The 12853-nt window shown below is 43.8% G+C and overlaps 1 protein-coding gene across 1 annotated transcript in view; it reads left to right on the forward strand.

The window, feature by feature from the left end:
* Positions 1-4610: 4610 nt before the first annotated feature.
* wdr17 (WD repeat domain 17) overlaps positions 4611-12853 on the forward strand; it is a gene marked incomplete at both ends in the record, with an annotated part of 54227 nt that continues 45984 nt past the window's right edge. Inside the window, 3 exons of the mRNA XM_080721186.1 lie at positions 4611-4733; positions 10062-10245; positions 11484-11714. Coding sequence (XP_080577312.1) covers positions 4611-4733; positions 10062-10245; positions 11484-11714 — 538 coding nt within the window. The remainder of the gene's footprint in view (positions 4734-10061; positions 10246-11483; positions 11715-12853) is intronic.

A 12853-nucleotide genomic window follows, 5' to 3' on the forward strand; every position in this document is an offset into this window, starting at 1 on the left:
CATTCCATCAAACATTAAGAAGCTGTTTTTCTCCCAGTGTGGAGGAAGAATGCTTAGGATTTTTACTGCGATTTCTCACTCTTGAAACATACTGTAATCCTTGGTTTCTGTTGATTGTAAACAATAATAGCGATTCAAAACAGTTACCCTTCAAACCCCGCCTCCATTCGCCGTCATCAGAACGGAGGAAGCTGTTTATGATCACACAGCTGAAGCCCCTCAAACCTAATTTACACTGTATGCTCTGTCGCACTGAGAATAGCAGACCTCCAAGCTCACAACAGTCGAAATCCGCAATGTGAGCTTGTATGTTTCATTTCAGTTTCAGTTCAGTTTATTTTCAGTTCTTTGGGCATTATACAAGTATACATTGAAAAAAATAGAAAAATAGAAGTAACAGTATTAATATGCATACGAAAAATGTCTGTACATACATTTCACAGTACTTGTCCAAGTCCCTGAAAAAGTCAGCTATTCTCTGGGCGAAATACCGCTATGGGCGCACTTCAGTAGCCAACACTCAAAAGGTTGAATGAACTGAAAGCAGCGCTCCCCAAAACAACAGGTTTGAGGATCTGTTGGGAATAGATTACATGAAAAACAGTCACCTGTGCAATCAGTCTCAACGTTGGTAAACAAATAATTGGACTATATGTGTCCCAATTTGCCTGGGAGCCAGTCATTGGATTTTTATTAATTTTCATTTTTTCATTTCATTTGAAAGCTGGGGATCATAGCTACAAAATGATATATTGGTTGTGGAGATTGACCCAACAGTTTTGAAGATATGGCTTATAGAATGATGCCATGCTGAAATACTACTTTTGAGATATTCAAGTTTTAAATAAATGTCTAACCTGCAAATGACCTGACGATCTCTCACATTAATTAAAAAAAGTCTTATTTACATGCAGAGTTAAGCTCTGGCGTTTAAGTGAAATGTAGCCTGAAATTTATGAAATGCTTTAGTGGCTTTATCACATTTTAGTGAAAAAAAAAAAAAAGTATTTTCAGTCCCTGTCTAAAGCTGTACTTTCCGAGATGACTGGCTCTCAGTGAGATTGGGACACATATGGCTTTGTGCTATAACCAGTAACCACGGGCCACTTCTGTGACGAACACAGAACTGCCGCTTGTCTGTCAAAAACAACTGCGGATCACGTTTTTGTCTGATAATAAAACATAGTTTTTGACTGTGTCCTTGCACAAGGCTTTGGGACGTCGCGACCCTGAACAAGAAAGACTCTCACCCACGCTACCTGTGGGTGAGAGAGTGTGGACACTCCTCACCCACGCTACCTGTGGGTGAGAGAGTGTGGACACTCCTCACCCACGCTACCTGTGGGTGAGAGAGTGTGGACACTCCTCACTTGGGAGAGGCTTTTAAGTTGTGTCCAAGCAAAACGTTTGTTTTCTTCTTTATTTTTTTTAATAGTGTTTTACTGAACTAAACGGATGATTGTCAACCGTTCTCATTTCAAAGATCTCCAGGTTTGATAGATCTATAGAGCGTTGTGAGCTTGTAGATCTATAGAGCGTTGTGAGCTTGTAGATCTATAGAGCGTTGTGAGCTTGTAGATCTATAGAGCGTTGTGAGCTTGTAGATTGACTGTTTTATGTTTTACAGTAAAAACAGTATGTAAGAACTAAGATTGCATTTGCAAGTGTGGTTGCAGACGCAAGGCACGAGGAATCCACTGGGAAATGAATTCTGTCTTACCGTTTATATTAGATATTGTGATGTCATTTATACCAATACTGGGACCTGCAGGGCTGTGAAAAAATAAAAATAAAATGAAATAAAACACAAATCGCCTCCCTGGCCCAAAGGGCTTTCACCCCGGTGGCCAGCAGGATTACCAGGATTCAATGAATCAATAATCAATAGAAGTAAACATATCAGTATGTATAGGGTAGATAGATATTGTTAGTGTTAGTAGTCAGTATCAGTATGTATAGGGTGTAGTAGTAAACAGTATAGTGATCAGTAGTCAGTATCAGTACAGTATGTATAGATAGATAGTGTTATAGGGGTCTAGTAGTAATCAGTATGTATAGATAGATAGTGTTAGTAGTCAGTATCAGTATGTATAGTGTTAGTAGTAAACAGTATGTATAGTGTTAGTGTTAGTAGTCAGTATCAGTACAGTATGTATAGATAGATAGTGTTATAGGGGTCTAGTAGTAATCAGTATAGATAGTGTCAGTAGTCAGTATCAGTCCAGTCATTAGTCATCACTACAGCATCCTGCTCCCCCTCTGTCGCCACGGCAACACAGGCTGAGTGGATGATGCTGTGTGTGTGTGCGCGTGTGCGTGCGTGCGTGCGTGCGTGCGTGTGTGTTTTATCTCCTTGCATCCCCTTCATAGCCTACTTTAAGTGTTGTGATTGGCACAGAACTAATGTTCTACACCAATCAGAACTAATGTTCTATACCAATCAGAACACCTGTGTTGGTGGTCCATTTTAAAAGGACCTTTTGGTGGAAATAGTGAAAATAGCAGACAGACCTCCAAGCTCACAATGCGTCGCAGCGCAACGCATTGTGAGCTTGGAGGTTGGCTATTTTCAGTGCGTGATACCACACTGAACTAAGCATAATCAAGTCAATACTGTAGCGTTTCTACACAGAGAGGGCAATTTTTTCAACATAAGATGCTGCGTTCAAGTTCAGGAGAGTTTGGACAAGGCAATTCTCTTGAATGCTGCCTTCAGGTATGGCATGGAAAGAGGGGGCATTTGCATTTCTTTCACCATAGTGAAAACTGCATTCAACGTGTGCATGTGCCTGCCTGGTAGGAAACATGTCTCAGGTTGTCTGTCTTCCTGTAGGACCCGTCATGTCTCAGGTTGTCTGTCTGTCCTCCTGTAGGACCCGTCATGTCTCAGGTTGTCTGTCTGTCCTCCTGTAGGACCCGTCATGTCTCAGGTTGTCTGTCTTCCTGTAGGACCCGTCATGTCTCAGGTTGTCTGTCTGTCCTCCTGTAGGACCCGTCATGTCTCAGGTTGTCTGTCTTCCTGTAGGACCCGTCATGTCTCAGGTTGTCTGTCCTCCTGTAGGACCCGTCATGTCTCAGGTTGTCTGTCCTCCTGTAGGACCCGTCATGTCTCAGGTTGTCTGTCCTCCTGTAGGACCCGTCATGTCTCAGGTTGTCTGTCTGTCCTCCTGTAGGACCCGTCATGTCTCAGGTTGTCTGTCTGTCCTCCTGTAGGACCCGTCATGTCTCAGGTTGTCTGTCTGTCTTCCTGTAGGACCCGTCATGTCTCAGGTTGTCTGTCTGTCCTCCTGTAGGACCCGTCATGTCTCAGGTTGTCCTCCTGTAGGACCCGTCATGTCTCAGGTTGTCTGTCTGTCCTCCTGTAGGACCCGTCATGTCTCAGGTTGTCTGTCTGTCTTCCTGTAGGACCCGTCATGTCTCAGGTTGTCTTCCTGTAGGACCCGTCATGTCTCAGGTTGTCTTCCTGTAGGACCCATCATGTCTCAGGTTGTCTGTCCTCCTGTAGGACCCGTCATGTCTCAGGTTGTCTGTCTTCCTGTAGGACCCGTCATGTCTCAGGTTGTCTGTCTGTCCTGTAGGACCCGTCATGTCTCAGGTTGTCTGTCTTCCTGTAGGACCCGTCATGTCTCAGGTTGTCTGTCTTCCTGTAGGACCCGTCATGTCTCAGGTTGTCTGTCTGTCCTCCTGTAGGACCCGTCATGTCTCAGGTTGTCTGTCTGTCCTCCTCTAGGACCCGTCATGTCTCAGGTTGTCTGTCTGTCTGTCCTCCTGTAGGACCCGTCATGTCTCAGGTTGTCTGTCCTCCTGTAGGACCCGTCATGTCTCAGGTTGTCTGTCTTCCTGTAGGACCCGTCATGTCTCAGGTTGTCTGTCTGTCTTCCTGTAGGACCCGTCATGTCTCAGGTTGTCTGTCTTCCTGTAGGACCCGTCATGTCTCAGGTTGTCTGTCCTCCTGTAGGACCCGTCATGTCTCAGGTTGTCTGTCCTCCTGTAGGACCCGTCATGTCTCAGGTTGTCTGTCCTCCTGTAGGACCCGTCATGTCTCAGGTTGTCTGTCCTCCTGTAGGACCCGTCATGTCTCAGGTTGTCTGTCTGTCTTCCTGTAGGACCCGTCATGTCTCAGGTTGTCTGTCTTCCTGTAGGACCCGTCATGTCTCAGGTTGTCTGTCTTCCTGTAGGACCCGTCATGTCTCAGGTTGTCTGTCTTCCTGTAGGACCCGTCCTGTCTCAGGTTGTCTGTCTGTCCTCCTGTAGGACCCGTCATGTCTCAGGTTGTCTGTCTGTCTGTCTTCCTGTAGGACCCGTCATGTCTCAGGTTGTCTGTCTGTCCTCCTGTAGGACCCGTCATGTCTCAGGTTGTCTGTCTGTCCTCCTGTAGGACCCGTCATGTCTCAGGTTGTCTGTCCTCCTGTAGGACCCGTCATGTCTCAGGTTGTCTGTCTGTCTTCCTGTAGGACCCGTCATGTCTCAGGTTGTCTGTCTGTCCTCCTGTAGGACCCGTCATGTCTCAGGTTGTCTGTCTTCCTGTAGGACCCGTCATGTCTCAGGTTGTCTGTCTTCCTGTAGGACCCGTCATGTCTCAGGTTGTCTGTCTTCCTGTAGGACCCGTCATGTCTCAGGTGAAGCAGGTCGGCCTGCTGGCCGCAGGCTGCCAGCCCTGGAACAAAGACGTGTGTGCAGCCAGCGGAGACCGCTTCGCCTACTGCGCTACCCTGGCCATATACATCTACCAGGTACTCTGTGTGTGTGTGTGTGTGTGTGTGTGTGTGTGTGTGTGTGTGTGTGTGTGTGTGTGTGTGTGTGTGTGTGTGTGAGGAGTGTGTAAGGACGGGCACAAACAAGGTTTATCCAGGTTAGTATAATTTAGTGAACAACGCAGGTGAATAAGGCAGTTTACAAGATCAATGGTCAGGTCAGGATAGCGGCGCAGTTAAGGAGAACGATACTTCAGTTCTGGAAAGAAGCACCAAAATTTTACAGAGTGTACCTCTTGGGTCATTCTTTAGAAAAATCACATTAGACACTTAATTTTCAAAATGGCTGCCAGTTTTAAAGATGGCCGCCTTTTCGGATATGTTTTACAGGACGCTAGCCAGTTAATATCGAATTTTCATAATATTAAAGTTGTTTTGTAGGTTTTAAAACATCCTGAGTTCATTTATTACACTTTTAAAGCAGCCAGAATAACCTTTCTGACTTTTGGTTGGGGTCTTTCCTCACCTGGGACCCCCCAGACAGACCCCTGAGCCTATTTCAGTAATCGCTCTGCTCCTGCTCCAGAACAATGTTAAATTAGATCTGAAATATGCTCTGAAATAAAAAATGACTAGTAGCAAATAACAGAGGTCTTCCACGGGGGGTCCGGGACCCCTGGGGGGATCCTCAGAGCTACTACAGGGGGCCTGCCAAATCTCTTTTTTTTTTTTGAAACTTCGAATGTTTTTATGTATCCTAGTTTTATGTATTGTACTTTGATGGTTTATTAGTATTCTCAGTATTATTTATAATGTTTTTTTGTGTTAAACAGTTATGGTTGACAGCTGTTACTGCAGGGATTGCAATAATGAAGGTATTGCAACTTTTCACTTTGGGCGCAGAACAACATTTCCATTTATTGCACTGCACTCACACTGACCACACACACACACACACACACACACACACACACACACACACACACACACACACACACACACACACACACACACCTCTTTGTTATTGTCACCCCAAAACCCTCACCTTATTAGAGCCCATGGTCAATTACGCCCAAAGAGATTCACTACAATACAGTAATTTCAGACATGCAGGATATATTCGTCTTCATCATCATCATCTTCAATGTCCAACCTAATAGTGTTGACACAGTCTCCACCATAGCATAGAGTGAAAGGCAGGTTATTTAAGCAGCTGCACCGTCCCTTACAACCTGCTTTGCAGACACATTTGATGAGCTCAAGTACTGCCTTTGGAGCAGGGAGAGCAAGAAACCTGACTGGAATATACCCTCCACTCTCTGAATTCCATCTATTTTCTTCGATTGGTGGAAGCACAGGGTATGGTATGGTCAGGTATGATTTATCCTGCATTGTGACAGAGTTGGCGCAGAGGTAATGTGGTAGCAGTGCAGCACGAGTTGGATGTAGCATCTCACCCTCCAAGTTCTTTGACAGAAATAGTTCCCATCTGAGTAATCCCAGGGTTGTTGGACCTTTTGAACTGTAAACATGGCATGCAAAATGTTCCGACTGCAATGTTGATGGAAGCTCACCATTTATAAGCTCAGGAGGAATGGCCAATGACCTTGCCAAGGTCCTTGAAGCGGTTAATGGCTTGGTCATCATCATCATCATCAAGTAGGCATTGACCCATGTCTTTTTGGTGATTCCAACAAATGTTCATCCCCAGTCAGCACCTGAAAAACTATGTACGCAAAGGAACCCTTGACATTTGTAACATCCAATAACTTGAACTCACTTGAATATATAAATTTCCTTTTTTTGTACCGGAGGCAAGGACTTGATAAGGAATCGGGGTATCAGCCTCTTCATGTGTTTGCACTTCCTCAAAATCATGTCCCTTGATGAAGGTATCCTATTATGATGCCTACTTTGTCATACCTGACAAATTGCCCTGAGCTTCCATCAATTGAAAAAAAAAAAATAGATGGAATTCAGAGAGTGGAGGGTATGTCCAGTCAGGTTTCTTGCCCTCCCTGCTGCAAAGGCAGTACTTGAGCTCATCAAATGTGGCTGCAAAGCAGGTTACAAGGGACGGTGCAGCTGCTCAAACAATAACCTGCCTTGCACTCTCCTCCCTGCAAATGCTATAGTGGAAACTGTCAACACTATTAGGGAGCCAAGGGAGGACATGTATAGTAGTGAATTTCTTTGGGTACAATTGACCGTGAGCTCTTTAAGAGGATAGGGTGCGGGTTTTGGGGTGACGATAACAAAGAGGTGTGTGTGTGTTGTGTTGTCAGTGTGAGTGCAGCGCAATAAATGGACATGTTAGACTGCGCGCCCAAAGTGAGAAGTTGCAATACCTTAATTATTGCAATCCCTGCAGTAACACCTGTGAACTGTCTAACACAAAAATGTAATAAATAATACTGAGAAAATAAAAACAGTTAAAAAAAAGAAAAGAACTTCCCCATCAAGATTCGGCAGGCCCCCTGTAGTAACTCTGAGGACCCCCTAGGGGTCCCGGACCCCCTGTGGAAGACCCCTGGGTATTTGCTACTACTCATTTTTGCTTTCAGAGCCCAGTTACAACAACTTTAATGCTTCAGTTATGATCTAATTTAACATTGCTCTGGAGCAGGAGCAATGCGATTACTGAGATAGGCTCAGGGGTCTGTTTGGGGGGTCCCAGGTGAGGAAAGACCCCAACCAAAAGTCAGAAAGGTTATTCTGGCTGCTTTAAAAGTGTAATAAATGAACTCAGGATGTTTTAAAACCTACAAAACAACTCTAATATTATGAAAATCGGACATTAACTGGCTGGCGTACTGTTCAGAGGCAGCCATCTTGGAAACATGGCAGCCATTTTGATTTTTCAGTGTCTAATGTGTTTTATCATAGGAACAACCCCTAAGGAGTACTTGTGAAAAGTTTTAGGTTTCTTTCCACTTCTGAAGTATTTTAGTGCAAAAATGCATTTATCTGCCCCGCTAGGATGTAGACAGTAACGTAACAGAACTTGCTGGTTACAATTCACAGTTATTTTATCACTGGGTTCTCCAGTTCTGGCACAGAACGGTTGTGCTGCTACTGTACGCTGAGAAACCCTAATCACACTGACCTGACAAGCTGGCGTCTCTTAACCGTTTTTGAAAAAAAAAAGTTTTTGAAAAAAAAAAGTTTTTTGAAAAAAATTTTTTTTTGAAAAGTTTTGGAAACAAAAAATTTGAAAAAAAAAATTTTTTTGAAAAAAAAAAAGTTTTTGAAAAAGGTTTTTTGAAAAAAAAGTTTTTTGAAAAAAAAAAGTTTTTGAAAAAAAGTTTTTGAATTTTTTTTTTGAAGTTTTGAAAAAAAAAATTGAAAAAAAATTTTTTTTGAAAAAAAAAAGTTTTGAAAAAAAAACTTTTTTTGATTTTTTTTTTTTTTTTTTTAAACGGGAATCCGAGAGTGACGTCACTCTCGTCAACTCTCAGAACAGCACTGTTCTGAGAACCCGTGGAAAGCTTTTCATCTCTGTCTGCCCAAAACCAGAGAAAGACACAACGGTCAGAAATAGGACTTTGTGAGGATAGAAGGTGCCAGTGGGACCCCAAAAAAAAGGTTTTAAAATAGAAAAAGTGAAAATTCATGGTGTAGGTCCTTTAACAACTAGTGCAGCACACAGCCAATGACAGTATAGGGGGTAACTCAACTATCCAGGTAACCATTTCCCGTGTTACACATTTCCACAGACACATAAGGTGTCACAGGGCTGTACTGCCCATCACAAAAATATACATACATTCTGTACTGCAGGCCTATATGTATATAGGGGGCAAAAACATCAGACAAACAGTCAGAGTATGGTTTCAACTCAGGCCTGTTTAGAGGCTTTGACTGGTTAAGTTGAGCTCCACCATGTTGTGTCTCTAGTTGGACCATCAGTACAATGAGTTAACACTGTCTCTGTGTGTCTCTGGACCATCAATACAATGAGTTAACACTGTCTCTGTGTGTCTCTAGTTGGACCATCAGTACAATGAGTTAACACTGTCTCTGTGTGTCTAGTTGGACCATCAGTACAATGAGTTAACACTGTCTCTGTGTGTCTCTAGTTGGACCATCAGTACAATGAGTTAACACTGTCTCTGTGTGTCTAGTTGGACCATCAGTACAATGAGTTAACACTGTCTCTGTGTGTCTAGTTGGACCATCAGTACAATGAGTTAACACTGTCTCTGTGTGTCTAGTTGGACCATCAGTACAATGAGTTAACACTGTCTCTGTGTGTCTAGTTGGACCATCAGTACAATGAGTTAACACTGTCTCTGTGTGTCTAGTTGGACCATCAGTACAATGAGTTAACACTGTCTCTGTGTCTCTAGTTGGACCATCAGTACAATGAGTTAACACTGTCTCTGTGTGTCTAGTTGGACCATCAGTACAATGAGTTAACACTGTCTCTGTGTGTCTCTAGTTGGACCAGCAGTACAATGAGTTAACACTGTCTCTGTGTCTCTAGTTGGACCATCAGTACAATGAGTTAACACTGTCTCTGTGTGTCTCTAGTTGGACCATCAGTACAATGAGTTAACACTGTCTCTGTGTGTCTAGTTGGACCATCAGTACAATGAGTTAACACTGTCTCTGTGTGTCTCTAGTTGGACCATCAGTACAATGAGTTAACACTGTCTCTGTGTCTCTAGTTGGACCATCAATACAATGAGTTAACACTGTCTCTGTGTGTCTCTAGTTGGACCATCAGTACAATGAGTTAACACTGTCTCTGTGTGTCTCTAGTTGGACCATCAGTACAATGAGTTAACACTGTCTCTGTGTGTCTAGTTGGACCATCAGTACAATGAGTTAACACTGTCTCTGTGTGTCTCTAGTTGGACCATCAGTACAATGAGTTAACACTGTCTCTATGTGTCTCTAGTTGGACCATCAGTACAATGAGTTAACACTGTCTCTGTGTGTCTCTAGTTGGACCATCAGTACAATGAGTTAACACTGTCTCTGTGTGTCTCTAGTTGGACCATCAGTACAATGAGTTAACACTGTCTCTGTGTGTCTCTAGTTGGACCATCAGTACAATGAGTTAACACTGTCTCTGTGTGTCTCTAGTTGGACCATCAGTACAATGAGTTAACACTGTCTCTGTGTCTCTAGTTGGACCATCAGTACAATGAGTTAACACTGTCTCTGTGTGTCTCTAGTTGGACCATCAGTACAATGAGTTAACACTGTCTCTGTGTGTCTAGTTGGACCATCAGTACAATGAGTTAACACTGTCTCTGTGTGTCTCTAGTTGGACCAGCAGTACAATGAGTTAACACTGTCTCTGTGTGTCTAGTTGGACCATCAGTACAATGAGTTAACACTGTCTCTGTGTGTCTCTAGTTGGACCAGCAGTACAATGAGTTCCAGCTGCGCTCCATCATGTCAGAACATAAGAAGACCATCACTGCCATCTCCTGGTGTCCTGACAACCCCGACCTGTTCGCCTCCGCCTCTGCAGACAACCTGCTGATCATCTGGAACGTCGCCGAGCAGAAGGCTGTGGCGCGACTGGACAATACTAAAGGTTATAGATATTACACTGCACAATACTAAAGGTTATAGATATTACACTGGACAATACTAAAGGTTATAGATATTACACTGGACAATACTAAAGGTTATAGATATTACACTGGACAATACTAAAGGTTATAGATATTACACTGGACAATACTAAAGGTTATAGATATTACACTGCACAATACTAAAGGTTATAGATATTACACTGGACAATACTAAAGGTTATAGATATTACACTGCACAATACTAAAGGTTATAGATATTACACTGCACAATACTAAAGTTACTGATGATTAGATATAATCAGTGTTGATAGTTTTGGCAGATTGTCTGGAACGCTATGAAATGTAATCAGAATCAGCTTTATCGTCACATTAGTGTCACATTAGTGTTGATTTTGACGACTAAAACTACGATGATATTTGTGGTCATCATTCGCTACGATGACTAAAACTAAGACTAAATATATTGACAATTTTGTCCACAAATAAAAACTAGACTACAATGTTAGGGAGGGGGGACTGGTGGAGAAGATATGAAGTAGAACTAACAGACAAGTCCTTTTATGTTTGGTTGCTCTCGGTGGTTGCGCTCTGAAAATACCGATCTACAAGCTCACAACGTATCGCAGTGCGACGGATTGTGCGCTTTTAGATCGGCCATTTTCAGCTTGCAACCAAGGGGTAAAATCATGCATCCGTCAATTTCCGACAAAATATTTTGACGACAAAATGTAGATTTAGTCAACTAAAACCAGACTAAAACTAAAACATTTCAGATGACTAAAACATGACTAAAACTAAACAGAACTTCATTCAGAGGACGATGACTAAAACCAAACAGAACTTCTTTCAGAGGACGATGAGTAAATCAGAATCAGCACTGTGTCACAGGTGCTCCTCTCCGGGTACATCTCAATAGGTTAGGTTCAGGCATCCTCTTACTGAGGTTAGGGTTAGGGTTTGGGTTAGGTTTAGCCATAGTGGTTAACATTCACCAAGGTTAAAATTCACCAGCGTCGGCAGGTAAGCATTTCACCAGGTTAGCATTCACCAGCGGAAAACTAATGGGACGTGGTACAAATGCTACGTCGCAATATCGACACTCTCCCCTCCCCTCCCCTCCTCTCCCCTCCTCTCCTCTAGGGATCCCTGCGTCGGTCAGCTGGTGCTGGAACTCCTCTCATTAACTCTCTCCCCTCCCCTCCCCTCCCCTCCCCTCCCCTCCCCTCCCCTCCTCTAGGGATCCCTGCGTCGGTCAGCTGGTGCTGGAACTCCTCGGACGGCGTGGCGTTCGTGTCGCTGCGCGGCCCGCTGTACGTGTGGGTGCACGGGGGGGCGGAGCCTGGCGTCACCGTGCACAAGGAGGCCCACTCCTTCCTGTCCGACATCTGCCTGTTCCGCTGGCATCCTGCCAAGAGGGGCAAGCTGGTGTTTGGACACACCGACGGCAGCCTGTCAATCATACAGCCAGGTAAGACCTGTCAATCATCCAGCCAGGTAAGACCTGTCAATCATCCAGCCAGGTAAGACCTGTCAGTTATACAGCCAGTTAAGACCTGTCAATCATACAGGTAAGACCTGTCAATCATTCAGCCAGGTAAGACCTGTCAATCATACAGGTAAGACCTGTCAATCATCCAGCCAGGTAAGACCTGTCAATCATCCAGCCAGGTAAGACCTGTCAATCATTCAGCCAGGTAAGACCCTGGAGGAGTCATCAACTGTGTCTGTGGCAAAGACTTGGCCTTGTACAACATCCGTGGTAAATCGTAGAGGTAAGCCATTTACCATGAGAGGGAGTGGGTTGTTGGCTGATTTACCACTGTTTCAGGGTTGTGGCACGAGGCGAAGCCAAGTGCCAAACAACCCACGACCCTCGAATGGTAAATTGCTTTTCTACCACTTCTACCATATAAATGAAAGAAAACACAGTTGTAACTTGCAAGGTTATTTAGTTACAATCATTAATTGTTTCAGAATACACATGTGGGCGGGATCCATGAGCCAACTCAAGGTTTTGGACTGATTTACCACTGTTTTAAGCCAATCAGAATCCAGTATCTGAACATGTGACCACAAAGGTAGAATGTGTTTTTTGCACACCATTTAATTCTCTTATTTTGATCATAAGACCCAATTACTGAATGTCAAGTCTCAGGTTTCGTTCAGAACACATTTTGTGGCACATTAGGAGTCCACTTGTACTGGTGCTTCTCAAACCTCAGCAGAGTGACTCACTGCCTCAGCCTGGTGGCCTCAAATAAGTCTTGTATCTCATAGGGATATCCCTTTGGTCTGATGGTTAAGATGTTGGACCCAGGTTCAAATCCTGGTTGTTACACAGTGACCCCCATAACTGATAACTGAGGCCTTATTCAGACATTAGAGGCACATGCCCTGTCCTTGCCCTTAGGGGATGAGGCAGCATCCAATTCATTCCCTATGGAAGCCTCTAGCATGCCTCTTGACAGTAAGGGTGAGTGCCGGCCGGCCGGACTTTGGCACTCGCCCTCTCTTCCTCTTGACTCAAAATATTACAATATTACACTAGACCACTCAAAACAAGGATTTATAACAGAGAAATGTCAACCTTCTGAAGTCAGAGTAGCT

The sequence above is a fragment of the Nannobrachium achirus genome (genome assembly GCF_963921795.1).
Source record: "Nannobrachium achirus genome assembly, chromosome: 3".
Classification (NCBI taxonomy): domain Eukaryota; kingdom Metazoa; phylum Chordata; class Actinopteri; order Myctophiformes; family Myctophidae; genus Nannobrachium; species Nannobrachium achirus.